General features: G+C 41.3%; 4 protein-coding genes, 2 long non-coding RNA genes and 1 pseudogene across 8 annotated transcripts in view; 4 read left to right on the forward strand and 3 right to left on the reverse strand.

Annotated features, from left to right (window-relative positions):
• LOC127531635 (uncharacterized) overlaps positions 1-4,978 on the forward strand; it is a 99,933-nt gene extending 94,955 nt beyond the window's left edge. The window contains exons 4-5 of the mRNA XM_051941345.1: positions 2,101-2,220; positions 3,775-4,978. Coding sequence (XP_051797305.1) covers positions 2,101-2,220; positions 3,775-3,994 — 340 coding nt within the window. The 3' untranslated portion in view covers positions 3,995-4,978. The remainder of the gene's footprint in view (positions 1-2,100; positions 2,221-3,774) is intronic.
• The window catches only part of LOC127531641 (uncharacterized), a 27,759-nt gene extending 21,690 nt beyond the window's left edge, over positions 1-6,069 (forward strand). The window contains 2 exon segments of the mRNA XM_051941357.1: positions 5,095-5,529; positions 5,531-6,069. Coding sequence (XP_051797317.1) covers positions 5,095-5,529; positions 5,531-5,560 — 465 coding nt within the window. The 3' untranslated portion in view covers positions 5,561-6,069.
• LOC127531637 (amine sulfotransferase-like) overlaps positions 1-14,255 on the forward strand; it is a 31,322-nt pseudogene extending 17,067 nt beyond the window's left edge.
• On the reverse strand, positions 1,615-11,347 carry LOC127531645 (uncharacterized). Its single transcript, XR_007938775.1, has 3 exons — positions 11,242-11,347; positions 2,458-2,532; positions 1,615-1,956 (listed from the first exon to the last, which is right to left on the reverse strand). It is a non-coding gene; the product is annotated as an uncharacterized LOC127531645 (long non-coding RNA).
• The window catches only part of LOC127531636 (amine sulfotransferase-like), a 64,092-nt gene continuing 45,215 nt past the window's right edge, over positions 8,527-27,403 (forward strand). Inside the window, exons 1-6 of one of the 3 annotated variants that reach the window (XM_051941347.1) lie at positions 9,077-9,617; positions 11,254-11,459; positions 11,878-12,004; positions 13,026-13,120; positions 13,212-13,383; positions 13,459-13,649. In XM_051941347.1, coding sequence (XP_051797307.1) covers positions 9,476-9,617; positions 11,254-11,459; positions 11,878-12,004; positions 13,026-13,120; positions 13,212-13,383; positions 13,459-13,568 — 852 coding nt within the window. In that variant the 5' untranslated portion in view covers positions 9,077-9,475 and the 3' untranslated portion in view covers positions 13,569-13,649. Of the gene's footprint in view, positions 9,618-11,253; positions 11,460-11,877; positions 12,005-13,025; positions 13,121-13,211; positions 13,384-13,458; positions 13,650-27,403 lie in introns of those variants that run through there. The other 2 variants (XM_051941350.1, XM_051941348.1) reach the window with 2 other exon arrangements.
• Positions 14,257-27,403, reverse strand: part of eif3d (eukaryotic translation initiation factor 3, subunit D) — a 67,514-nt gene continuing 54,367 nt past the window's right edge. Inside the window, exon 16 of the mRNA XM_051941343.1 lies at positions 14,257-14,369. Within this exon, the coding sequence (XP_051797303.1) occupies positions 14,356-14,369 (14 nt within the window). The 3' untranslated portion in view covers positions 14,257-14,355. The remainder of the gene's footprint in view (positions 14,370-27,403) is intronic.
• On the reverse strand, positions 14,371-26,741 carry LOC127531642 (uncharacterized). Its single transcript, XR_007938769.1, has 5 exons — positions 26,606-26,741; positions 26,473-26,531; positions 15,601-15,748; positions 15,420-15,463; positions 14,371-15,326 (listed from the first exon to the last, which is right to left on the reverse strand). It is a non-coding gene; the product is annotated as an uncharacterized LOC127531642 (long non-coding RNA).

Consider the following 27,403-nt stretch of genomic DNA (forward strand, 5'->3'; position numbering starts at 1 on the left):
ACTTACCTCTCTCATTCCTCGCTGCTTTATCCCTGCTGCGGGCGAATAACTTTCTGATATCCATCGAGGAGTTACAGTTGGAGTCAAATCAAAAAAATATATTTAACAAGTTGTCGGCTAACGTTACCGACCTCACGCAGTGATTCTCATCGTCTCTCTCTCTCTCTCTCTCTCTCTCTCTCTCTCCTTCAGTTGATAAGCTGAAGTCGCTACACGTGAATAAATTACCATATTAATTAGCCATGTGCACATTGTTTGAGTATACTACCATACTAAGTAGTATGTGCGCTGTCGTCTATGCTATGTAGACTTAAAACTCCGAAGTGATTTTTATTTTTTTTATTTTTTATTGGTGAAATTTTTACTGGGGCACTGCAGATCAAAACTGGGGCGCGTGCCCCAGTGAAATCTGTCTGGCAACGCGGCTGCCATACTGCATTGCAAAAGTGACAGTGCAGTCCAGCATTCAGTCGGTGCCATAAAAGATTTTAAAAACATGGCGTTTCATTCGTTATTCAGTTCATTTCTATGCAGGTGTTTGATTTTAGCCCAGTGTGAGAGCCTCTACTGTTGCCTTAAGGTTCTCCTTCTCAACTCATGTCTTTTCTGCTTCAGTCTTTGGGTGTCTGTTTGAACATGCTGCATAACGTAACATTCTGTGCTACAACAACAACAAAAAAATATTGTTTACAATCTACTAACTTCCTACTTTAACATTAACTCCCATGGTTCAAGTACCTCAATAGAAGTTTGCTTTGGTTAAATACTCAGTCATTATATTATTTTTCTCACAGTTTAAAATATGTCCTGTAATACTGCAAAAAATGTTGCCTAAAAATATTGAGAATACTACTTAATAATTGCAAATATGAAACCTTCTGAAAGGCCTGCATTCACTGTGGAAGCATTTGTGCTCTGACAAAATCTGCTGGTCACATACCATCCTATAGCAGACAGTTTTCACTTTGTTTCTCTTTGTAGGGGTTTCGTGTCTTTATATTGTCATTTTTGTGTCTCCTTCGATTGAATTTTGCAGAACTTTAAAGCAGGCGTTGCAATCAGTTAAAAACAAACTGCATCTTACGTTTCACACTGAAGATGCAGAGAGGCTCTTAGACTCTTATGTTATTCATTTCTTGTTTTTTTATTCTGTTCTTGTAATTAAATCTAAGCTGTAAAATTAAGGACAAGTATATAGACATATATTGGATCAGGTTTTGTTAGCAGATAATAAATATGATGAGCATTGTACATTTTGGGGTTAAAACCATTACTAGGTCATGAAGACTAAACTTGGCTCTCTGACATTAAAACCAAGAAATGTGAACACCTATTTCACACATAGGTACAGGTTGTCCTATACTGTATGTATGTTTGAACTGGTTTTTAAATCTCAAAATAGATGTTTTGTCTTACAGAGAGGAACTAAAACAGGTCTTGTGCCGCTTCATCACAGATACTCTCAATTACATCGACACAATGAGAAAATTCTGTCATATGTTCCCAAAATGGGAGACATCGAGAAAGACGGAGTTAGAAATGATGATGGACATCAAAGGCAGGGCAGACAAAATTGACCTTGACATCAGCCATGTTACTAAGTCGGAGGACAAAGGTGAGGCTTTTGTGGAATATTTAAAGAGCAAGGTAACCCTAAATGATGACGAAAGGTGTGCAGAGCTAGAGAAGGAGCTGGATGAAGTGTTGAAGGACACTCTGGGAGGTTTGAAAAAGCTTGACTGTTTCCTGGATGCAGTGGAGAAGCTGGCGGTCACCTCACTGCATGTGTTCATGAAGAATCAGGTGTTGCACCTGCCCGAAGAGATCAGCTTTGAATATGTTCAGGTCATCATCGGTGCTGCACAGCAGATCTGCCCTCTCCTCCTGGAGTTTAAAAGAGACGCAAACGTCTTCTTCCTTCCCAAACTTCAGAATGTGGAAGTGCTGGCAAATCAGCTGGACAGATACATACAGATCACCAAAACCATGTGTGAGAAGCTGGACAAAAGGTAAACTGATGTTGCAGAAACTAAATGATACACATATGTTGCACAATAAATTTCATGTAAGGCAGAAAATAAGTCAAACTGTCTTTCACAGCTGTTTCAGTGACTTTTGTATGAAAAAGACCGTAAAAACTGTGGTGAAACTCCATGTGGATTTGACTGAAGACGACCTACAAAGGATGCTTGATAACATCAATCAGCTTGAGGAAATCAGGTACGTTTTACCCAGGAATGTGTTTTGATCCCAAATATGTCAGCACACTCAGGCAAAGTCTTCTAAAGACTTATTGACACATACTGTCAAACTGCATAAAAATGTGCAGTACATAAAGTGTTTGTTAAAATTCTGCTCTGCATAAAGACTGTAGTCCAAACAACACTGTGAGTCATGCAGCAACACGGTTTCTCCTGGGTTCGACCCAGAAGTCAGTGGAGACATTACATATCTCACCTGAACTGGGAACGGTTTCAGAACACAGCAGGAGGAACTGGAGACATTGCTGCAGCGAGGGACATCTGGAACCTGCTGCCATCATCACCCAATCCCACAAAGAAGATAAAGAGAAGGACATTGATGAATGAAAGGATTTCGATGGCTTTAATAAGGACCAAACTGAGATGGTTATATGACAGGGTCAGAAAATGTCCAAAGAAGCTGGTGTGTGGGGTGTTCCTGGTATGAAGTATAGCAAAAGTGGCCCAAGAAAGGACAAGAAGTCAAGTGGTTACCCAATCATGAAATACCCAATACTGATAGGTGTGTCCATGTGATTCCATGTCCACTACTGAAAGCACCTACAATAGAAATGTGAGTATCAGAACTCTAGCACTGAGCAATGGATGAAGGTGGTCTGAGAAAGGGAAGGCACAACGTGAAGCAGCGTTGTGCTGGGAAACTTTGGGTCCTGTATTCATGTAGATGTTACCTTGACACCTACCTAAACATTGTTGTAATCCATGTACACCCCTTTGTGGTACCGGTATTCGCTGTTGGCAGTGGTTTCTGTAAGGCAGGATAATGCTCTCTGCCACACTGTGAAATTTTGTTCAAGAATGCTTTGAGGAACATGACAAAGAGTGCAAGGTGTTGACATGCACCCCAAATTTCCTAGATCTTAATCCGATAAAGCATCTGTGGGTTTTGCCTGAGAAACAAATTCAACACCACCAGAGGTCAGTAGAGTTTAGGCTTCAACTGCTTTTGTGGCACGAGGGGGATGCACACATTAGTAAGGTCATTTTAATGTTGTGGATAAGTGCATAATTCACTGTAACTGAATGAAGCTAGAGGCAGTTGAGATCTTGTCAAGCAGCAGTTCAGACGTCAGTACTTTTTTCATTGTGAATATTTCTCTTGAAATGGGGCTGCACAGTGGAGTAGTGGTAAGCGCTTTTGCCTTGCAGCAAGAAGATTCCCGGTTCACGTCCCGGTTTGGGATCTTTCTGCATGGAGTTTGCATGTCCTCCAGGTACTCTAGCTTCCTCCCACAGTCCAAAAATATGCTGAAGTTAACTGGTTACTCTAAATTGCCCATAGGTGTGAATGTGATCGTTTGTCTGTATATGTAGCCCTGCGACAGACTGGCGACCTGTCCAGGGTGTCCCCTGCCTTCACCCGAGTCAGCTGGGATAGGCTCCAGCACCCCCTGCGACCCGAGTGAGGATAAAGTGGTGTATAGAGAATGGATGGATATTTCTCCTGAAATGTTTTATCGTGTAGCCTTCAACAAAAGAGTCACTAAATTAATTTCCCCTTCTCTCCTTTCAGGATGAACCAGTCCTTCCGGATGGTGTTCTTGTTCCAGGAAGTGTCCTGTTCAGACTTCATCAGTCAGTTCGAAGAGCGACAGCCCAGGATGCTGGAGTTTCTAGACAAGTTGGAGGAGATTGCTGTTCAGCTGGACAGGATGAATAAGGGTGCAAAGATCTCCAGTGTGGCAGGCAGCTCAGTGGGTGCGATTGCAAGTACCGTATTTTCACGACTATAAGGCGCACATAAAAGTCTTAGATTTTCTTCAAATTGTGCGGCGCGCCCTATGGTGCAGTGCGTCCTGTGTGTGTTGTTGTTGTTGTAAGGCGGACGTAGACCAGGTGTTTTTTTCCACGCATCACCTGATCTGTGACTCTATGCGTGCCCATCTCACAGCCGATGTGAAAAAACAAGTGAAGCAAATGAACTCTGAGCTTGCTGTCATTCCGGGAGGCCTGACAAAGGAACTCCAACCGCTGGACATCGGTGTGAACCGGCCGTTCAAAGTAAGGCTGCGAGCGGCGTGGGAGCGATGGATGACCGATGGAGACCACAGTTCATCATTTCCGAGGCGCCGCACGGCACGGAAAGTGACTCTGACAGTGAAGAAAGTGAACCTGGCATGTTTGATGGAGGTTTAGCGCAGCTGTTCAATTCAGAAACAGAGGATGAGGACTTCCATGGGTTTGATTGATGACGATTACCGGTAAAAAAAAATGTGAATACCAAACTCAGTTTTGCTCCCGCTCTATTTTTAAATACGCACACTTGTGTGCTTGTTTTATCCGTGTGTTTTACCATGCCCGCGCCTATTGATGATTAAAAAATGTTAGTACTTTGTAATCAATACTTAAATAAAGCACAACCAAACTCAGTTTTGCTCCCGCTCTATTTTTAAATACGCACACTTGTATGCTTGTGTGTGTGTTGTTGTTGTAAGGCGAACGTAGTAGAGGACACCATGAGAACGTTAAAGGGGGAAGTGTGGGCGTGGATTGTATATAAAACCCTCGCCATATAATCAGGTGCGCCTTATGTGTGTGTTAAATACAGTAATGGCACACATAACTGAGACTGCGCCTTTTGGTACAGTGCGCCTTTTGGTCGTGAAAATATGGTATACTGTCCGTTGTTGGTTTAGCACTGATTCCTGTCACAGCGGGAGTTTCTTTGGCTCTGACAATGACCGGGGTTGGGCTGGGAATGGGCAGCACAGTCAACAGTGCTGTCACCACCATTACAGAGATCGGAGTAAATGCTACGCAACAAAAGAAAGCTGGTGAAACCTTTGAGAGCTTCATGGAGGATGTGCAGAGTCTCCAGCAATGTCTGAAGAAGGTGGTCAATCAAACAGTCAGCAAAGTGGAAGCAAATGACGTAGATGTAGCTGTGGGAGTAGGTGTGGCACTGGCTAAAGTTGGTGCTAATGTTGGTGCTAACGTTGGTAAACTGGTGGCTCAGGAGGGGAAAGCCGTAAGTCGCATATCCATGTTGGCTACAGAAATCCCAGATATTGGTCAGGCAGCAGTCAAAGGGCCTATTGCTCTCTCCAGTGCACCCAGGGACAGCTCCTTTGTATTCAGTGGTCTCTTCCTTGGCATGGATATCTTCTTCATCTGCAAAGACAGCATCAGTCTGGCTAAAGGCAGCGAGAGTAAAGTCTCAAAGTTCATCAGAGCCAGAGCTGCTCTGTGGAGCTCAGAGATGGACTCATGGCAGAAGATCCATGACTCTCTGCACGAAGGCCAGCCGACATCAGAGAAAAACAAAGTTGCGCTGGAGACACCATTTTATCCAAAGTTGAAGGCAAAGAGAGGAAAACAGAGATGGAAGTTCCCTCTGCTGAAATGGTTGAAACACTGAGAGAACAACAGTCTATAGTGTGATTCAGTATAAATCAACAGGCAGACAGCGCTGTATTAATACTATGATCATATGTAAAAACCATTAGATATAAATGAACCAGGTATGAAGATTAAACTCTTCTTCATCGTAGAATGAAATTTAAGCTGTTTATAGCTAATTATCATTTGTTCGGATTTTATGCAATTTTAGTAATTTTTTGGTTATTTCAGCAGTATATTTTTTGTTGACTGAATTTAACATTTTATGAACCCTGTTTCAACATATTTAGTAACAGATGAAAGCTCTGTCATACAGACTGAACCTAATGTGTAAATAATCAGAAACATAACATTAAGATGTTCATTCTAGAGGACTGATTACCGCCTTTTTAAATTCTGCCAAGTTCTTTCAATTTCTGCAATGTATCTGCAAATGTTTAACAAAAATTAAACATTTGTTTGGATTTTACTCTCGGTTGTCCTTTTTTGAAATATCTTTCTCAGACAATACAACCAAATTTTAAGTGGAATTAAGTCCTCTGTGACAGTAAACTGAACATCTTTTAATTCAATAGAGTTAAAGGGGGGGTTAAAAAAGTGCGGAACAGTCCTTTGTAAGTTTGAAGGGAAGGAGATGAGGAGCTGAACATAGACTGTATATAAATATACATATATATTTACACTCAACAAAAACATAAATGCAACACTATTGTTTTTGCTCCCGTTTTTTATGAGATGAACTCAAAGATCTAAAACTTTTTCCATTGCTGAGATAATCCATCCAGCCTCACAGGTGTGCCATATCAAGATGCTGATTGGACACCATGATTAGTGCACAGGTGTGCCTTAGACTGCCCACAATAAAAGGCCACTCTGAAAGGTACAGTTTTGTTTTATTGGGGGGGGTCCACTCCTCTTCAATGGCTGTGTCAAGTTGCTGGATATTGGCGGGAACTGGTACACGCTGTCGTATACGCCGATCCAGAGCATCCCAAACATGCTCAATGGGTGACATGTCCGGTGAGTATGCTGGCCATGCAAGAACTGGGACGTTTTCAGCTTCCAAGAATTGTGTACAGATCCTTGTAACATGGGGACGTGCATTATCCTGCTGCAACATGAAGTGATGTTCTTGGATGTATGGCACAACAATGGGCCTCAGGATCTCGTCACGGTATCTCTGTGCATTCAAAATGCCATCGATAAAATGTACCTGTGTTCTTCGTCCATAACAGACGCCTGCCCATACCATAACCCCACCGCCACCATGGGCCACTCCATCCACAACATTGACATCAGAAAACCGCTCACCCACACGACGCCACACACACTGTCTGCCATCTGCACTGAACAGTGTGAACCGGGATTCATCCGTGAAGACAACACCTTTTCAACGAGCCACTCGCCATCGAATGTGAGCATTTGCCCACTCAAGTCGGTTACGACGTCGAACTGGAGTCAGGTCGAGACCCCGATGAGGACGATGAGCATGCAGATGAGCTTCCCTGAGACAGTTTCTGACAGTTTGTGCAGAACTTCTTTGGTTATGCAAACTGATTTTTTCAGCAGCTGTCTGAGCAGCTGGTCTCAGACCATCTTGGAGGTGAACATTCTGGTGTGGAGGTCCTGGGCTGATGTGGTTACACGTGGTCTGCAGTTGTCAGGCTGGTTGGATGTACTGCCAAATTCTCTGAAACGCCTTTGGAGACGGCTTATGGTAGAGAAATGAACATTCAATACACGAGCAACAGCTCTGGTTGACATTCCTGCTGTCAACATGCCAACTGCACACTCCCTCAAATCTTGCCACATCTGTGGCATTGTGCTGTGATAAAACTGCACCTTTCAGAGTGGCCTTTTATTGTGGGCAGTCTAAGGCACACCTGTGCACTAATCATGGTGTCCAATCAGCATCTTGATATGGCACACCTGTGAGGTGGGATGGATTATCTCAGCAAAGGACAAGTGCTCATGGTCACAGATTTAGACAGATTTGTGAACAATATTTTAGAGAAATGGTGATATTGTGTATGTGGAAAAAGTTTTAGATCTTTGAGTTCATCTCTAAAAATTCGACCAAAAACAAAAGTGTTGCATTTATATTTTTGTTGAGTGTATATACAGTCTATGGAGCTGAATCAGAAACACCTGTGAACTGTGGGAAGGGAGAAGCAACTCAAGTAGCATGGAGATGAACAAAAGAGGAGGACATATTGTAGGAAAAATAAGATTTAAAGTGAGAAGCAGCTGGATTTTCTGGTGAACCATGTGCTGCTGAAAGTGAGCTGATTCAAACTAGAGCTGGTCTGGATGATATCAACTTTCTACTGAGGTCAACTTTCCTGTCAGGCCCCTCACAGACTTCTCCCTCTGGGTAAGATTTCTCCCAAACAGTTTCATCAATAAATCTTGTGTACTCATTCCTGAATCCTGAAAGTCTTTGAGCGAGGAAGGGGTATGCCTTCTAAATTAAAAAAAAAAAAAAGAAAAAGACAATTAAATTAAAAAAAAAAAAACGGGCAGCATAAAGCAGCCTCAACTATTTTTCATAGCAGATGATGAATGTCTTTCTTAATTTTGATATAAAGGCTCGTTATTCTGCTCTGCTGAAGTTTCACATTAAATGAAAAAAAATCCTTGACGATGAAGCTGCATTGATGGATTATGTGTCATTGTATTACATCATTGATATTTGTAGTGAGGAAAGCTAACAGGCTGTCTCTTCAACTTGCTCTAAAGTTTTAAGATTATTCTAATGTCAAAATGACATTGGAATAAAATATGTATGAAATTAAAAGTCTGTTTGCCATCAAACCAGTTACATAAGATTCACTGTAAAATGACCTTACCTGTATCAGATGCTGGTAAAATAATTACTATAATCTCTGTGTCCTCAGATTACTTTATTGGGGTGTAAAATGAACTATAACTATTGCATAAAGGCTCTTTATGCAAGCAATTAAAACCCTGTCTCTGTATGTCTGTCCTGTTGCTATTCCACAGTCTTACGCTACAGTCACTTTGTACTTCACAGTTTATGTGACAGTTAAAACTTTTGAATCTATGTCCACTGAAGTCATGAAATGTTGAATCGCCCTGCTTTAGAATCAGAGGCTCACATCGTTCCTGTCTCATTTATAAAGAATAATGCTGATAGTAGTGATCTTCTCTGATGAATCTCTGCTCCCGTGGGTTAGCTCAGGTCACTGAATTTTGCTTTCATTGACGAATGCCTAGTCAATGACTGCATTTCAGTGTGTTCTTGGGATATAAAGAGTAAACTCATGGTCAGAGAGCAGCAGATGGTAATTTCTGCTTTAAATCCTGTTTGGTTTTAAAGAAGCTCTGTGTTGTTTGGCAGTAGTGGAGAGACACCAAGTACATTTACTGAAGCTCATTTGAAAAAAAAAAAACTACTTGTGCTTTACCTTTATCAGGGATGGAATCGGCAAGTTCTGATTCTAGCGGAAGGTTGTTGGGGGGGGGGCGGCGCAGCGACTTCCAATCGCTGGGCCGTTTACAATCGTCGTTAACAAGCTATCGTTAACGTCGTTACCATCGTGCGGAGTATCAGGGACAATAAAGTGTTCAAACTTGTGAAATCGGCGTTCAAACAAATGAAATCTGCGGAAATCCGTGGTAAATTCCCATCCCTGAAAAAAGCGGAATTCCGCGAATTCGCGGAAAAATCACATCCCTGCTTTATATATCCCATCTTATTCTACTTTATATTACTACTGTATTGATATAACTGTATACAGTTTATGGTATTTTCCAGCAGATCTGCACTAGAGTCCAAAGTCCAACTGCTGTGAGGTTTTTAACTCCTCTGTTTGTTCTCTCTGCACTTTTTGTCCGTGTCCTTCAGAAGTAACATGGAGAAGATCTCTGACTATCTCTGCAGGTATAAAAACTACATCTTTACTGCTGGCATGACAACTGCAGAGCACATTGATTCTCTTCAGAGCTTTGAAATCAGAGACAGCGATGTCTTCGTCGTCACTTACCCAAAATCAGGTCAGTGAGACTACTTCTGTTTATGCACTATTAGGGTCCGAGCACTAACAGTGCAAGGAACCTCTTGTAATGCAAGAGTTTTTTCGTCGTATTTGTTCTTATTCCGTTTGTTTTATCTTAACTTTGAAGCCATAAATGATAAATGAAAACATTGTTGGCAAATGCTTTCGCCCATCTTGCGCCGGTCCAAGAATTTCTCCTCTAGCGGCACAATCACTGATCTATAATAGACTCATCCATTATTCTTAGCTGCGGTATTCAGGCGACCTGGCCTGCTTAGAACACTCTAATCGGATCTGGACTGAGACGTCGTCTTATACGGACCGGGACCTGTAATCAGTAAATTATAACGGGATTTTTAATTTGACTGGTCCCTTCTATTTTACCGGTGCAGCTTTTCCAGTGTTTCTGGTGGTATTAGTTATCAGCTCAGGAACACACAGACCAAGTAGGTATGAGTTCAGCCATCCCACGTGACGCTACTCAGCTGCCCTCTCAGCTTTGCAGCTGAGAGGGGAGGGACAGACTGTGGTCACATGATGTCCTTGTTTGGCTCAACATTCAGCTGAGAGGCAGCTTTCTCAACTATGAACATAATCAGAACTAAAAAAATCGTTCCAGACTCACCAATGAGCTCCAAATGTGGTTCAGAACGACCCTGACACCATTCAGACAACGATTCAAAATACTGCCAGCTCAGTTCTCCCATTAAGCAGCAGGAATATAAGGGAAGTGATATACGACAGGAAAAAAATATCTAAAAGTGTTCAATTGTTTACATTTTTTGACATTTAGGTATTGTGAAAGATGTATATAAGTTGGTTCTGGTTGTTCAGTCATTATTTTTCAAGTTCTGCACTTTAGTTTAAGGTGTACGGTTCAATCAAAAGTTATTTATTAATAAATGTCAAAATGTTTTTGAACCATACTGAATTTATTTGATTTGATGCTCAGTTATTGGTTACATGCAGACACTAATAAAACTGCTAGGGTACATCAACGTATAGAACACTAATTCAAGTTAGACATTATGATGTTCCGGACATGTGTTTTAATACATTTTCTCTGACTGGACCTCTTTGAATTTTAGTGGCAGACCCCTGTATTAGAGTAACTGCATATGTGTGACCCAAAAAGGCTCAATAGCACCACCTACTAATTTTCAAAAAGTAACTACTACTGGTCTGTTTTATTCTCTTTCTATTGGCTAGCAGTATGTTTCTATTTAAACTGACTCCCAGTATGTTTTAGTCTTGTCATATTGGTTCCCACTATGTTTCAGCCTCTTTACACTGGCTTCAATATATTTTGTCCTCTTTTTTTAAACAACAATTTACACTTCAGTATTTTTCTAAGACTTGTTTGTGTCATTTTGCTCCAGACAAGTCCATCTCAAACTTCTAAAGCACACTGTAACTCTTAAAAATGCTCAATGTTCACACATACCATTCCTAGAAACTTTGAGATGTAATCTTTGAAATTGATCAGCTACGTCTCAACGGTTTCACATTTGTGTCACAGCCCGATGTATGCCACACCTGGACGTGTGTGGCTGTGCGAGGAAACGTTCAACATTGCTTAAGGTTAGTCCTGGATAAAGTGATCAGCTGTATTGTTTACCTACCTTTACTCACAGGCACCATCTGGACTCAGCAGATCATCATCTCCATCTGTGAGTTGGCCGGGGGTCTTAATGAATATCCAAACAACATGGAGCAGATGCCCTGGCTGGAATACACAGAGGGTCGACCAGATGACGCCCTGCGACCTTCTCCTCGGCTCTTCGTCTCTCATCTGACCCCGATGCTGATGCCTCCTGGACTGAAGGAGAAGAAGGGAAAGGTCAGCACTTTATGGAATCTCAGTCCAGCGGCAAAAACATTGATATATTCAGTGTTAGTCCCAATTCTGGATTGATTGTGTGAAATAGAAGGAAACAGTCACAGAACAAAGTCCAGGCAGTGTCTTTAAAATTCTGCTTTTGCTCCAGCAACTGTCTAAAAACTGTACTGTATTGTTTAAGAATATTTCATGCCCTGATATTTAATGTGTAAAGTGTCTTTTTCAGTTTTAATCATTACATATGGTTCTGTGATGTTTTCATGAGAAGGTAAAAGAAGTGAAAAAAGGCTGCAAAAGTATACAAAGTGATAAAATATTTGACTTTCAGTTAAAAAAAACATGATAAAAACAAATCAAGGAATCATTAAAAAGTGAATTATTTCAGTTAAGTTTGGCTATCTGTTTGTTTTTACATCAGATCATCTATGTGATGCGGAACCCGAAGGACAACATCGTCTCGTATTACCACTTCAGCAAAGTCGTGACTGTACTCGAGAGTCCCAAGAACTTTGACGAGTATTTAGAGCAGTACCTGACGGGAAACGGTGAGATATCTCTGTTCTACTACGTGCAAAATGATGAATGCAGAGTTCAGGGCTGATAAATTGTAACTGATCACCATTTGATCAGGAACAGAAAGATTAATAAAGTCTGAAATGTGCATATTTGGTGCATTTACTCAAGAAATATACCATTGTAGGGTACTTGCACAAAAATACAAGCACTGTATTTTACATTATAGTGAGTATTATATTTATTTCACACATTTATGTACTTTACAATTTAAGTAAAACAATGTTATATGGTTTTGTCTGCACTGGTCATGAGTTGTTAGCAGCTTCATCAAAGACACATTTTGCCTTTGAAACTATAACAGGTAAAATGATACAATATTTAAGTAGCAGAACTTTTGCTCTCCCATTAATCATCTCCCGACTTTCCAGATTTCTGTGATGACACAGTGGAGGGGCTCAGTTCTCAGGTTGGGCTCCACTGGACAAAAAATACACAAATGTTTTTTTTTGTTGTTGTTGTTTTTAAAGGATCATATAGATGATGTTTTAGACCTTGAAATACTTGGAAAAAAAAAAGCACACCATAATTGAAGTAAAGGACAAGTAGCCAGAACTACCTCAAAGGTGGTTATCAGCACTTTGGCAGCTGGTATGCCTGTTTTTGTGTCTCTGGACAGAAGACATAACACAAGAGCATCACCACTGTGCAAGATGCAGTCACAGAACTTTACAGGTGTGTAGTTGGGGATAAATTCAAAGACAGGTGCATTCCAGTTCACAGGTACTGAGTAGTTATGTATCCAGAGATCATCTTTCAGTGAAGTCACACCAGCTAAGACAGCAATGAGCAAGTTTTGTGGCAACTTTTGCCAATTGTAAATAAAGATGATGAAAGTTTTTGAAACTGATTTCATGGTGACTATGAATGACAAGAAGTTTCAATTGTTGCTGCAGTTGTGCTGCTAGCATGACTGAAACTTTATGTAGGAGCAAAGCTACTTCGTTTTAAATGAAAATGCAAACTCACTGGATGGTCTATGCTCTTCTACAGTCTTGGGATCTTCCTGGTTTGACCACATCAGGGTGTGGCATTCAAACAAAGACCAGTACAACATCCTTTTCCTCACCTATGAGGACATGATTTTGGTGAGATTTTTTTTCTCCCTCAGGTTGTTCATTTATAGTCAGCTATTTATATGTTTAAGATATTTTTTTTCTCTGTTGCTTTCTATTTCAGGACCTGAAGGGAGCAGTGCAGAAGATCTGCAGTTTCTTAGGGAAGAACCTGAGTGAAGCTGCCATCGAGCAGGTTGTGGAAAAATCTACATTTAAGAACATGAAGAAAGACTTGAAGGCCAACTACGAATTTTTGCCAGAGGAGAAGCTGAATGGAAAATTCATGCGCAAAGGTAACGTGACTAAACTGCAGCTCCTGAGCAGAAGCATGTAGACAGATGTCAGGTTAACTATAGCTTTGATTACAGGTCAGATTGGCGACTGGAAAAATACGTTTACTGCGGAACAGAGCGAACGAGTCGACCGGCTGATTCAGGAGAGACTCGGTGATCTGAATCTGAAGTTGATCTGGGAGTGAACAGAGCAGTCGCAGCAGGGAAGAGGACGTTTGACTTCATGAATCTCACACTTCAGAACCTTTCACAATGCTGGCATCACACTTTGATTATGCTACTTTTTTAGCGTGAAATACTTATGAAGATGATAGGTTTAGCTGGACCTCCAGTGATCAACTTTCAGGTGCATACCGCCACCTACTGTGCTGGAGCATGTAGAGCAGGATCCAGGAGCTGGTCGGCTGATTTTGATTGGCTACTCACCACTTTATTTTCCTCAAGGGTTGTTGAAGTCCAATGTTGATTCCAACGAGGACAAATCCTAGATGACATTACGAGTTGCACGGTTTCAATAGTTTCAAACGTACCCACGATTATTTGTGACCAAACATGCATGCAGTGAGATCTGCAGGAACTGTTGGTACTGCATGTGTTATTTGTCGAGTATAATCGCAGACATCAATAACTACTGGAAGCATGTAAAGTCAAAATCTAGACTTCTCCCTTGTTTTAAACAACCAGCAACCCCTGAATGTGATGAAATTGTGAGCAACAAGGAAAAGCATCAACTATGCATTGAATCTGAAGCAAACTGCTGGATCCTGTTTTATGTACTCCTGTACAGTATGCAGCCAAAGCAACATTTAGACCACACAGTTTCCTGTTTTCTTTGTTTGCCTTTCATCCCTTACAAAGAGCCTTTACAAGCAGTTGTCCAATCAAGTGTCTTTATTAACTGTCAAAAGGAATTTAATTGTGTTTCATGTGTACGTTGAAGGCTGCTTTGGTCACTGAAGCCGACTCCACACTTCAATTCTCTTCATCTGAAATGACAAATAAATTTAAGCACTTAAAGCATTTCTTCTGTGTATAATGGGAAACATTCCAACTTAAGTTTTAGTTTGAAAAGCTAAAGATCATTTAAAATTCCTGTGGATTTTTCATCCAAAGTTGATCAAGTCATTTTTTGCAAACAAAACAAATCAAACCTTTAATGCAAAATATGGGTAGCAGAGCAACAATGAAAATACATTTTATTGTTGCTATAGTTTCATGAATTTACTTGGATAGAATCATCAGTGTTTAAGAAATTATAAATAAACTATGGATGTCCTGCTTATGGGTTTGTTTTGTTCTCCAGTACAACACAACATCTCTTCTCCTGGACTATTTTATCTATAGACTCGATGATAAAAATCTGGAGACACCACTGGATAACAAAAGGTAAGTTGATAAGGATGGTAAATCCAGATGTCTGTCTTCCAATTGCCGAACCTTGAACAGTCCAGTACAACCAGCATGCCCGAACATGTTTATTACTGAGGGATAAATGTAGCAGATTGAGTTGAGAGGTGAGTCGGTGATGTCTTTAGCACAGCAAATCCCATCCTTTACCATCTTTATTTTATTTCTGCAGATAAAAGTGAGGCTCTAAAAAGGACTTGAAAGCAGAATACATAGAGGGGAAAGATGTCTCCAGCAAGGTAATGTTTGATGGTGTGTGCCTTTTGCAGAGCATTTAAGAACTTTGATAATTATTAAGGCATTTATTATTTCACATCTTTTACAAACAAATGTCAAACGGAGAGAAAACTTTACTGCGCTTAATATAGAACAGGTCAGATTAATGAGACTCACAAATAAAGAATGTCATGTCGGCTTTGGAGGCTGCACAGTGGCTTGGTGGTTAGCACTTTTGCCTTCTGCACATGCGTGGGTTTTCTCCAGGTACTCCGGCTTCCTCCCACAGTCCAACAACATGGTGAGGTTAATAGGTGATTCTAAATTGTCCATAGGTGTAAATGTAAGTGTGATTGTTTGTCTATATTTGTAGCCCTGTGATAGACTGGTGACCTGTCCAGGGTGTCCCTTACCTTCATTCTAAGTCAGCTGGGATAGACTCCAGCCCCCCCATGACCTAAATGAGAATTAAGCAGTGTATAGATGATGGATAGATGGATGTTGGTTTTGACAAAATGATGACAGGAGACAAAGTTCACTCGGTTGCTTCTAGCTGTTTGTAGGAGTTTTTACTTTACTTTACTAATTTAATACCTGCAGCATCAGACAGTAGCAGGATCCATATGAGCGTCTTAAAAGAGAGTCAGTTGCACGCTTTTATGCAGGTGGAACAGAAGCAACTTTAAGAATTTCAGAACACAAAGTCATGCTGTGTACTTCCGATCACCTCAGCTCACCAAACCTGCACAAAAGAAACAAATAATTAGTACTCCTGATTTTAGCAGTGCTGGTGACCAAACCAATATACACAATTAAAACACACACACGCACTCACTCACTCCACTCAACAGCTTTTAAAACACAGGTACAATATGAGGCATAATAATCCTCATAGCCTGAGGTTTTTAACATCAAAAGTATGATGCAGTAGCTCTAACACTTTGGCGATAAGCCTAATGAAAATACACGCCAACACAGTCAAAAACAGCGAATTGTAGACACTAAAAAGAGAGCCGTAACAAAGAGAGCCGCAACGAAGAGCTGGCGAAAGGAGCCGCCACAGCAGGTTGTAGGCACCAAGCAAAGAGCCGAAACAACAGGGCCGAAATAAAGAGCCAGCGAACATAAAGAGCCGAAACAGCAGCCAGTCCAGGGAACGATGGGATCCAATGAACCACACGTTTGCTGCAACCCGGTTAGCCGTGGCGCAGCGTAGCAGCAATGCAGGCGGAGGAGATCCAATGAAAACAGCAGCAAATGAACTGCAGCAACCACACAACAAAATCGGGGACCAGTTAACACATCAGATCATATAACACGGACCACGTAGCTTACCCTGTCGTCACAGAAGCACCCACGGCACGCTGAAATTTCATGCTGAAATTTCAATCGTCCGGCTGGCCAACGGCAGATGGGCTGGCCCGTATGAGAGAGGTTCTGCTTAAGGTTTCTCCCTGTTAAAAAGGAGTTTTTCATTGCCACTGTCGTCTGAGGGCTTCCTCTGGGGGTTTCAGGCCATATGGGTTTGTAAAACGTCTTGAAACATTTTAATTATAATTGGTACTATATAAATAAATTTAAATTGAACTCAACTGAATTGAGAATCAGCCATTATGCATCAACACAACTGAAATTTCAGCATACTTTGACATTAATTTTCTCTAAAATTTTACAGTAAAATCAGGTGATACTGTGCAGGTGCTAGCTGGGATGACCCCTGACAAGGCCATAGTGAGAGATCTTTGTCACCGCCTCAGGATTTGAAGATATTGAAAGTCAAAATCTGAATAACAGCATTTATTTGTAGCGGACGTCTGTCAGCCTGGCTGCTCAGCGCCTGTGATAACATTACGGTATTACGCAGAATAGCCGCGCAACGCCCAGCGGCTCACTTGGCCGCAGTTTAACGGAGTGATTCCTCTGACAGAAGCAGATCGCTGTAGTGAGGAGGATGGCGCCCAGTTTCACTACTAAAGGTTCCTACTACTAGCTTAACCCTATAATTCTTGAATCATTAAGTAATTGACAGAAAATTCAATTTTTTTCGGGCTAAAGGTTAAAATGCTGTAAAATGCATGGAAAAACGAGTAGCGGAAGTGACGTACTTTTCGCACATGCGCAGTACAAATCGGGTTTCCGGGACACGCGGTGACCACACTAGTCATACTGAACCGCCCCATAATGCTTTGCGAGCCATCCACCAAAATGCAAGCCTCCGCGGGATATGTGGCCGGGAGTTTCTCGGTGGAAGATATGAGATTTTGGAAAATCGGCAGTTGGCATAATCTGGTTTGTGACTGAGGCGGGATGGCGTCCCAAGTGGACGGTGACAGTGACATGGACGAATTGAGTGACTTTGTTGACTTTTCAGGATCAGGGCTGAGGGGATCTGGGTTTAGGGGTCCGAGTCAGAGTAGCAAGCGTGGTTTGGAAAATGTGAATTCAGAGGAAGGGAGTTCAGGAAATCGGAAAAGAGTAGTCAGAGAGCAGGTTAATCCTAAAGTGATCCTTAAGTTTAAAGATGAGAGCAATGTGGCAAGTTGTGGAATATTGACTTTATCGAGGGAATTAAAAAAGAAACTAGGTGAGGTTGTTTTTGCAAAAGTACTGAGGGATGGATGTCTTATTATAGTGTGCAAGTCTGAAGAACAGAAAAATGCAGCAATGCAGCTTGGAAGCATTGGAAAGTTGGTTGTGAGTGAGCGTAAAGTTGTTGGTGAGAAGAAAGGGTCACATGGAGTTATTACAGGTATTTCATTCGATGAGGACCTTGAGAAACTTAAAAGCAGTTTTGGGCCAGGAGTTGTATCTGTTAAAAGGTTGATGAGAACTGTTGATGGCCAGAGAGTGCAGAGCAGGTCGATTTTGATTCAGTTTCAAGATAATGTGATTCCTGAGAGAGTGAAAGCTGGCTGTTTGAGTTTCCCGGTTAGGGAATATGTACCACCTCCGCTTCGATGTTATAAGTGTCAGGTTTATGGCCACATAGCAGCGGTGTGCAGGGGCAAGCAGAAGTGTTCCAAATGTGGAGGAGATCACAGGATTGAGGACTGTATTGAAAATGCCCCCGTGAAGTGTTGCAATTGTGGAGGGCAGCACACTGTGACGTTTGGTGGGTGTGAGGTAAGAAAGAAGGTTGTTGAGGTTGAAAAGGTTAAAGTGGCAAATAACATTTCGTACGCAGAAGCTGTGAAGAAGGTTCACACGCAAAGAAATGTTGGTATGGATGAGTCCAGAATTGGCTCCAGTAGGGGTGAGAGAGGTATTTTTTTGTCTGTAAAGGATGTAGTGATGTTTTTGTCCTACGTGATTAATTGTAATGAGCAGGCAAAGCATAAAGTGGATAAGACCAAGATGGTGGTAAAGGGTGCAGAGATGTATCTGGGTGCTAGAGGGGTGTCATGGGAGCAGGTGTACAGGAGGCTGGAGGAGGATAGTAAGATGGGTGGAGCAATTAGTGAGAAGACCTGAATATTCTTCAATGGAATGCCAGGAGCCTTGTTGCGAACGGACAGGAATTTAAAGGATATGTGCAATATAGTGAGGTGAAGCCAGATTTAATTTGTATTCAGGAAACTCGACTCAAACCCTCATTAGATTTTGTTATTAGAGGATACCAGTGTGTACGAAGGGATAGGGAAGGGGGAAATGGTGGAGGATGTGCTATTTTTATTAAAGATGGTGTTCAATATAGGGTGCTAAATAAAGGGAAGGATTTGGAGTTTATTGTTATCGAAGTGTGGGGTAAGGAGGGTAGGGCTGTTGTTGTCAATTTTTATAATCCATGTAAAAAGTTATCAGTGGAAGGATTGGAAGTTATTATGAATTATCTTGAGGGTAAATGTATTTGCTGTGGTGACTTTAATGCTCACAGTACACTGTGGGGGGGTCGTAATGATGAGAATGGTGCAGTGGTTGAGGAGATGATGGATTTAAAGAGTCTTGTTTGCCTGAATGATGGAAGTGGAACAAGGTGTGATTTTAAAAGAGGAACAGAGTCAGCTATTGACTTGACTTTAGTGTCTGAAAATATTGCTGGGATTTGTAGTTGGAAAGTGGATAGAGAGACAACTATAGGGAGTGACCATCGCCCAATTAGTATAGAGGTGGGTGTAAATATTGAGAATGTGGATATAGGGGGAGTGAGGAGGTGGTGTTATAAAGACATAGATTGGAATAGGTTTAGGATATTGTGTGACAAGGAAATGGAATGTATTAATGTGCAATCTACTGTTAATGATTATAATTTGTCCTTTTGCAGGGCAATTGTAAGAGCAGCAGAAAAGACGATTAAAAGGAAGGAAGGCAGGCGCAAGGGGAAGATTGTGCCTTGGTGGTCTGAAGATTGTAGTACTGTTATTTGAGAAAGGAATAAAGCTTATAAGAGTCTTAAAAGAAATCTGTCTTATCAAAATTATATTGAATTCAAAAGGAAGGAAGCAGAGGCAAGGAAAGTAATTAAAGGGACTAAAAGAGCTTATTGGAGAGAATATTGTGGGAAGTTGGGTAGGCAGACACCTATAAGCCAAGTATGGGGAACAATTAAAAGAATGTCAGGAATTTATAAAAGTTATAACTACCCAGTAATGAAAAATGGTGAGCAGACGGTTGTTAGAAATTCAGATAAAGCAGAGCTGTTAGCTAAACATTTTGTAAAAGTTCATAGCAGTAGTAATCTAAATTTAGAGGAGAAGAGAGCAAGAGAGGAGACTGTGGGGAGTCATATTAATATGTTTGAGAATGTAGGGGGCACTGATAGTGTGATTAATACAGAATTCACAATGAAGGAGCTAAATGACGCGTTAAGCAAGTGTGGTAAAACAACTCCTGGGAAAGATGAAGTTAGTTACAGTATGCTAAAGAATCTTAGTGGTAAATGTAAGAATTTTTTGCTTGTTCTGTATAATAAAGTGTGGATAGAGGGCTATTTGCCTGAACAATGGAAGGAAGCTGTAGTTATACCAATCTGTAAGCCAGGTAAGGATCCTTGTTTAGCTGAGAGTTATAGGCCTATTGCACTGACCTCCCATGTGGGTAAATTGATGGAGAAAATGGTCAATGACAGACTTTGTTACTTTTTAGAAAAGTATGAGTTACTTAAAAACCATCAGTATGGGTTTAGGAAGGGGAGGAGTACTTTGGATCCTGTGGTTATTTTGGAACATGAAATTAGGAAGGCCCAAGTGAATAAGGAGAGTGTGATTGCTATTTTCTTTGATGTGGAGAAAGCATATGATATGATGTGGAGGGAGGGGCTAATCATAAGGTTGCATCAGATGGGAATCCGTGGGAAGATGTTGGGATGGGTGAAAAGTTTAAGTGAAAGAAAAATTTTAGTGCGAGTGGGGAAAGATTTTAGTGCTAAGTATGATGTAGAAAACGGCACACCTCAAGGTAGTGTAGTAAGCCCTGTGTTATTTAGTGTTATGATAAATGAAATATTTTGTAATGTTGAAGGTTATGTAGGATGTTCTCTTTTTGCAGATGATGGAGTAATGTGGAAAAGGGGTAAAAAATATTAATTTTATTGTGAGTAAAATGCAGCAAGCTATTGTAGCAATATTGCCTTATTAAACGTTAATTTAATAAGTCTGCACTCGTTGATAGTTTATTAATCGGGGCACCACCTGACGTCTCGTCAGGACAAATATTAATCAATCTTAATAACAATATTATTAATTGATTGAAAATTTGATCAGTTAGTCAGTCTAATATCTGAATGTCGAGAATCCTCGAAAAACATTGACCCCAGTCAACACATATAAACGCAAAAGAGACTGTAATTTTGGTCTAAATGAAAGATATTTATTAACCAATATAATGATAAACACAGGGATTAATACAGTGACAAATATGGAATGAATAAATGCTGTGGGTGTGTGGTGTAGGTGCGTGTGTGTGTGTGGGTTATTTGTTTGTATTTCTAATCTGAGATTATGGCACTGAGTAATCAGACCGTGGAAAAATTATCGAGGAGTTTAATAATTTGGAATATGAACGACGGTAAGTGACTAAACGGAGTGATTAATATTAAATCAAGCTATTATTTTTGACATCAACCACTAGCTTAGATCACACATCAGCTGGTCTTACTTTTCGTTGGAGAAGAGGGATCACACGAAGCTCAGAGACTGGGACGTAGTTGCTCGTTGGTTCGGATCTCGTGGCTCCGAGAGTCGGTTCGGCAGCTGCGCTGTTTGGCTGCTATGGCAACGCTTCGTCGTCCTGTCTACTTCGAACCTCGAGTGTCCCAGGGGGGTCTGGCTTGACCCGGTTCGTCTGGTAGTCAGCTGACGGTGGCGAGGGCTGGAACAGCCTGCGTTCTTCTGGGTCGACTGGTCAAAAATAACGATTTCGACGGCTGAGGGCTCACGTTCTATTTCGGCCGGTCAGGTGTAGGTGAGGCCATAAATATATACAAACACTAGATGTCTCGAGACGGAGTCGGCGGCGGCGTCACTTGGCGGCCATCTTAGGACAGGGGACTGCTCTGGCGCACTGTACTGTAGTCAATGGTAAGGTGGATAATTTCCTCACTTTAACACTCATAGCTCGCTCAATTCTTGATTGATTTACAAACGGTTTAGTTTATTACAAACCTTATTAACGTGGCTATGATTCAGGCTCAATTCCGAAATCGCAGCTTTTCGTTTTGAAAAATGCGGCATAGTTGTGTGTCTTTTCTGCCTGGCTACTCACATTGAAGATGGTGTTACTCACAATCTGATTTTCAATTATTAGGTTTTCCTGAGACCAACATTTTTTGAGAACCTAATCTTTAGGCGAAATTACATTCTTTGTGGTTGTGGTTGTATTTATTTGCTTGTTAAGAGACTTTGATTGAGACCTTAGACTTATTGTTTGTATACATCTATGCCTGGATTAGTTAGCCTGCAGCCGAAATGCATTGTGGGTAATGTAGGCACCGGGTTCATGTAAAGAAAAGACATCATCTCTTTTTGTTGTGCATTGATTTTGGTTGAGCTTTGTTTTTATCTGTGCATTAGAAAGCTGATAGTAATAAAAAAAAGTGCAATGTTAAATATTAAAATTACATTTACATCCATTTATGCTGAAAAAAGCTGATATCTGTGTTCATTATTATATGAATTCAATGGTTTTAATTATTCTTATGTAAGCAGTAAAACAAGTACATCTCTGACGTTTATAACAAACCAAGCTGTTCTAAAATCGGTTGAAAATTGAGCAATCTACAGTGATTTTAAAATCCATGCTCCATTGACTTTAATGTTATGAGTGATCGAGCAGCCCTGTCCCAAGATGGCCGCCATGTGGCGACGTCGCTCCCCATAGGCTGACAGTGCTCATGAGCCATCTAGTGTTTGTATATATCTATGGGTGAGGCCGCACAGACTGGAACTCTTCAGCGGGGAATGATAAAAACGACGGAACAGAATCGAATTGGTTCCTATCAAAAATAAATCGCAGATAAAACAAAATTGTAGATCTAGTTGTTGGAGATGAGCAAAAATATCTATTCTGAACAAAAAGAAAAATTGAATAAGAAGTTGTGGTTAACAGAGAACCAGCCTCTATAACCGCGAAGTTTGAAAAGGGGAAAAAGAACAAACAGGGCGCGCCTAAAGAAAAAAGGGAAGATTCGCTGAGCGTAGTTTAAGATCGTAAGAGTCGAAAAAGGCGGAAAAAAAAGCGAACAAAGAAGCGTGAAGCTTCTTATAGTTTTGGCGAGAGGAGGAGGGGACCTAGAAGTTTAGGCGCGAGTCTGACACTCTGGAGGACTCCCCCCTCCCTGTGGGCTCCGGATGGGAGATGAGAGCTGATCAGATAGTGAATTAAAAATATTAAAGCGCGCAAACAAAACGATCTGTTTACTCTGTCATAATCCAGGACACTACTTTTAACACAATCAAAGTGTATAACACGATAGAACATGCTAGCTACTAAAAATATGTGAGTTATTTGTTTAATCATAGGTTTGTGTACTCTATCTAATGATTATGTGGGTCACAGTGTACATAAGACAACATGGTGTACATAAGGAGGTAAATAAACAATTTCCAACTCTTTTCGACCTGTATAAAACACAATTTTAGGATTAATTTCAGTGAAATCCTTGATAATGTCATGGCATTCCGACGTCAATAGGGGGCAATGTTGAACTGTGGAAGAAATGGGTTAGGCAGACAATAAACTTTCAGAATTAATATCTCAGGACAGAAATATGCTAGAGACGTCAGAGTTGGACTAACATATATAACAACTTATTATTTAAACTTTGATATCTTCAAAATCACAAACAAAATTTCAGAAGCATGATTTTTAGAAAGAGAGTCCTTATTGGCATCCAACAGGCTGAGTGTCTTTCTGCAGCCCTCCCGGGGAGACGGAAAGGTCCTTAGATATTTATGACTCTCAGTATCTGATCGTGAGGGAGGGAGACTGCATGGCGTCTGTGAAGATGAGTTCAGTTAATCAAAGGATAGGAACCAAAAGGGAATAAACAGTCCTTTAGATGCAAATTTAGGAAGGTGTGAAACATTTGTGTCCCCTTCCACTTCTCTGCAAGGGGTCTTAGTGTCTTCTGTGAAGGTAGGAATACAAGAAAACATGCAAATACAACAATCCATGTGAGAGTCTGAAAAAGGGGGGGGTTTCTCCTCGTCAGATCACAGGTCACCGAGGCTTTTGGTGAAAGGTGCAGATGTCTCTGAAGCCATAAAAATCCACTTTGGGGCTCTTAGTTTGTTTGTTTAAGCTTTCTGAGAGGAGAGAACTTTGTTTTTCCTGTGGGATGATGTTCCTGTGGAATGTCTGGGCCTCTTTGAAGCTGGATGTTGACTACACTATACACAAAGTGGAGGAATGGACTATAAGGTGGGGTTTTAGATTTTCTGTCAGTAAGACAAAAACAATGTTTTTTACACGAAAAAAGGTTGATCAAGTAAATGTTAAACTGTATGGGGTGAATTTAGAAAAAGTAAGTGAATTTAAGTATTTGGGTATATGGTTTGATCCAAGGCTAACATGGGTGTTGCACATTAGTAAAGTGGTGGAAAAATGTAAGAAGGTGATAAATATTATGAGATGTTTGAGGGGTCGGGACTGGGATAGATTATGGTTGTGTAGTTTACAGTTCAGCTGCCAAGACCAACCTGAAAAAGTTGGAAGTTGTTCAGAGTCTTGCATTGAGGTTATGCTGTGGAGCAATGAAACAACCCCAGTAGATGCCATTCAAGTGGAGATGGGAGAGATGCCATTAGATTTTAGAAGGATGCAATTAGCTCTGACTTACTGGGCTAACTTACAGGGACATAGACAAAGTCATCCGGTGTTGAACGTGTTGCAGCCAAGTCAGGAAAAAGAGAAGGTGCAGATTAATAGCTTTGGATGGGTAATAGAAAGCATGACACAAGAGTCCGGAATAGATCAACTTGAAATAAGTCCAACGGTTTCAATTTCTCTTACTCCTCCATGGTTACTGACAGAAATAAAGGTGGATCTAAGCTTATTGGAAAAGAAGTGTAATAGTGGTTCTGTTAATGGGTATATTTCTTATGTTTATTCACATGATTTGGTAATTTATACTGATGCGTCAAGGTCACTTACAGGTCAGGTTGGAGTGTCCTTTGTAATTCCTGAATTAGGCATTGCTATTAATAAAAGAACAAGCGACAAGTTATCAGTGTACACCGGGGAATTGGCAGCAATATTGCTGGCATTAAACTGGACAGAGGATAATGGAAAAGAAAGAACTGTGATTGCAACTGACTCCAGCAGTGCAGCAATAAGTGTTAAAAATTTGAAATCTGAGGCAAGACAAGATATTATATGTGAAATTGGTCAAGTTAGTTATAGGCTAGAAAGACAAGACAAGCAAGTTATTATTTTGTGGGTTCCGGCACATATAGGAGTGGATGGAAATGAGTTAGCAGACAAGTATGCAAAAAGAGGGGCTGCTAAAAATGTAATTGACTTTCCCATGAAGTATAGTAGATCTGAAGTTAAAACAATAGTTAAAGAACGAATGAAGAAGAAATGGCAGAGACAATGGGATACCTGCTTGAAAGGTCGCTTTTATTATTCCATTCAAAGAAGTGTAGAGGGGAATTTAGGAGAACAGGACTGTTCAGGCCGGAAAGAGGAGGATGTCTTGTCACGATTAAGACTCGGGCACACAGGGCTGAATAGCACTCTGAGAATTATTGGAAAGCATAATACAGGGGAATGTGAATGCTGTAGAGTGGAGGAGAATGTTGAACATGTATTGATTTATTGCCCCAAGTTTCAGCAGCAGAGAAGAGTATTCAAGAGGAAAATCTGTGATAGTAAAATTAAATTCGAGGTCAGGGAAATTTTGAGTAATTTATCTTTGAAACATGTTGCCAGAGCATTGTGTGGCGTGGCGAGGGGGGGGAGCTCTAAGGGAAGGGGAATGGAGAGAAATGGCTAGGATTCACATAAATATTGCGACAACGCCACCCAGGGGAATTTCACCCCCGGGACATTCAATTCAACATGATCAACCAAGGACCATTTAAACACTGAAGGCACACAGGTTCATATTCACTTGGGCTGAGACGTGTTTCCAAAAATACAACAATTTCTTTATTAATTATGGCATTAAATATAAAAGCAAGCCACCAGTTTAAAAGAGAGAATCAGGAGTACTAAACTTAAACAATAAAGGGAGCAGGCTGGCTTACCATGGCGGCAGGCAAACAAATAACCAAAAAGAAGAAAAAGGGGGTCCAAATAATCACACCTGTGACAACACACCAACGAAAAAGGGATCCGTGAACCACTGCCAGGGATTAAACTGCCGCCGAGGCTCACCAAACCTGCACAAAAGAAACAGATAATTAGTACTCCTGATTTAGCAGTGCTGGTGACCAGACCAATATACACAGTAAAAACACACACGCACACTCACTCACTCCACACAATAACTTTTAAAACACAGGTGACATATGAGGCGTGATAATCCTCATAGCCTGAGGTTTTTTACAGAAAAAGTACAATGCAGTAACTCTACACACGTTGGCGGTAAACCTAATGGAAAATACACACCAACACAGTCAAACACAGCAAGTTGTCGGCACCAATCACAGAGCCGGCAAACAGACCGAGAACAAGAGCCGCAACCAAGAGCCGGCGAAAAGAAAGAAAGAACCGAGACAGCCGAAACAGCCGAAACAGCCGAGACAGCAGCCAGTCCAGGGAACGATGACGTCCAATGAACCACACGTCTAGCTGCAACCTAGTAAAGGTAGACAATTAAGCAGAATTGTCATTAAATAACATCACCTGGACTTCATTGATCACTTCCTCATTGAGCGATACATACCCGGTTAGCTGTGGCGCAGCGTAGAAGCAATGCAGGAGGAGGAGATCCAACGACAGCAGCAGCAAATAAACTGCAGCAACCACACAAAATCAGGGACCAGTTGACACATCAGATCACATAATGTGGACCGCATAGCTTACCCTGTCGTCACAGAAGCACCCACGGCACGCTGAACGGAGCGACCCGTCTCCCAGCGTCACTAAACAAAGTAAAGCAGGCTGTCACTAAATGCGCTGCACATCACATAAAAGGGAAGGGGGAAAAGCCCATTACCTGTACCGATGATATGATGTGCGTCCCGATTGATCACGCCAGATCCAGCCCGCTTGGCTGCAGTTACCACCACTGGGAGAGCTCAAGAGAAAGCATGAGACTGAGGTGAAACCACCCACCTGTGTATATATATGCAGCGGCGCCGGATACCACCCCGCTGTCACAGCGACGATTGAAATAGCACAGTGCCACACAGTGGCGAGGAGGGAGAAACCATCCGGCCACAATTGCTTTTATTTATGGAAAGAACAGGTTTAAGAGAGAGGGTTTAAGGGCTGCTGGGGCCTTCCTGCCCCACACTCCATTCCAGAAGGTGGCGGTAATGCACCTAAAGTTGCGTGGCAACTGCCATTAAACAAAAAGAAGAAGAAGAAGACATGTGGCCGGACCGCGGCGATTTTTATTTTATTTTATGTGGTTAAGTAGTCATCCTAATCACCCCACAGATTTGAGAAATAGGCGTTTTCTGACCAACGTTTTAAATTTGTCAGACGCCTCACAACGTGCTACTGAATGCTAGCAGCTAGTTGCAGCAGCTCGCTTTGCATACAGAACAAGTAGCAGCTACCTCGAGTAGCCTGCAGCTACAACTGAAACGATTCGCATAATCTGGCTAATAACTGCATGAGGAGTCCCGGTTTGAAATTGCCACATTAATTATGCGACTGTTTGTTAGCGTAAAATCGACCTGAAGCCGGCATTCAGCCGAGATATTTGATAGCCGTACTTCCGGTTTTTGTCGTCGGAGGTTTGAAATACATTATGGGAAACGGAGTAGTACACTACAGTGTGAACGGT

Source organism: Acanthochromis polyacanthus, chromosome 21 (assembly GCF_021347895.1).
Source record: "Acanthochromis polyacanthus isolate Apoly-LR-REF ecotype Palm Island chromosome 21, KAUST_Apoly_ChrSc, whole genome shotgun sequence".
Classification (NCBI taxonomy): Eukaryota; Metazoa; Chordata; class Actinopteri; family Pomacentridae; genus Acanthochromis; species Acanthochromis polyacanthus.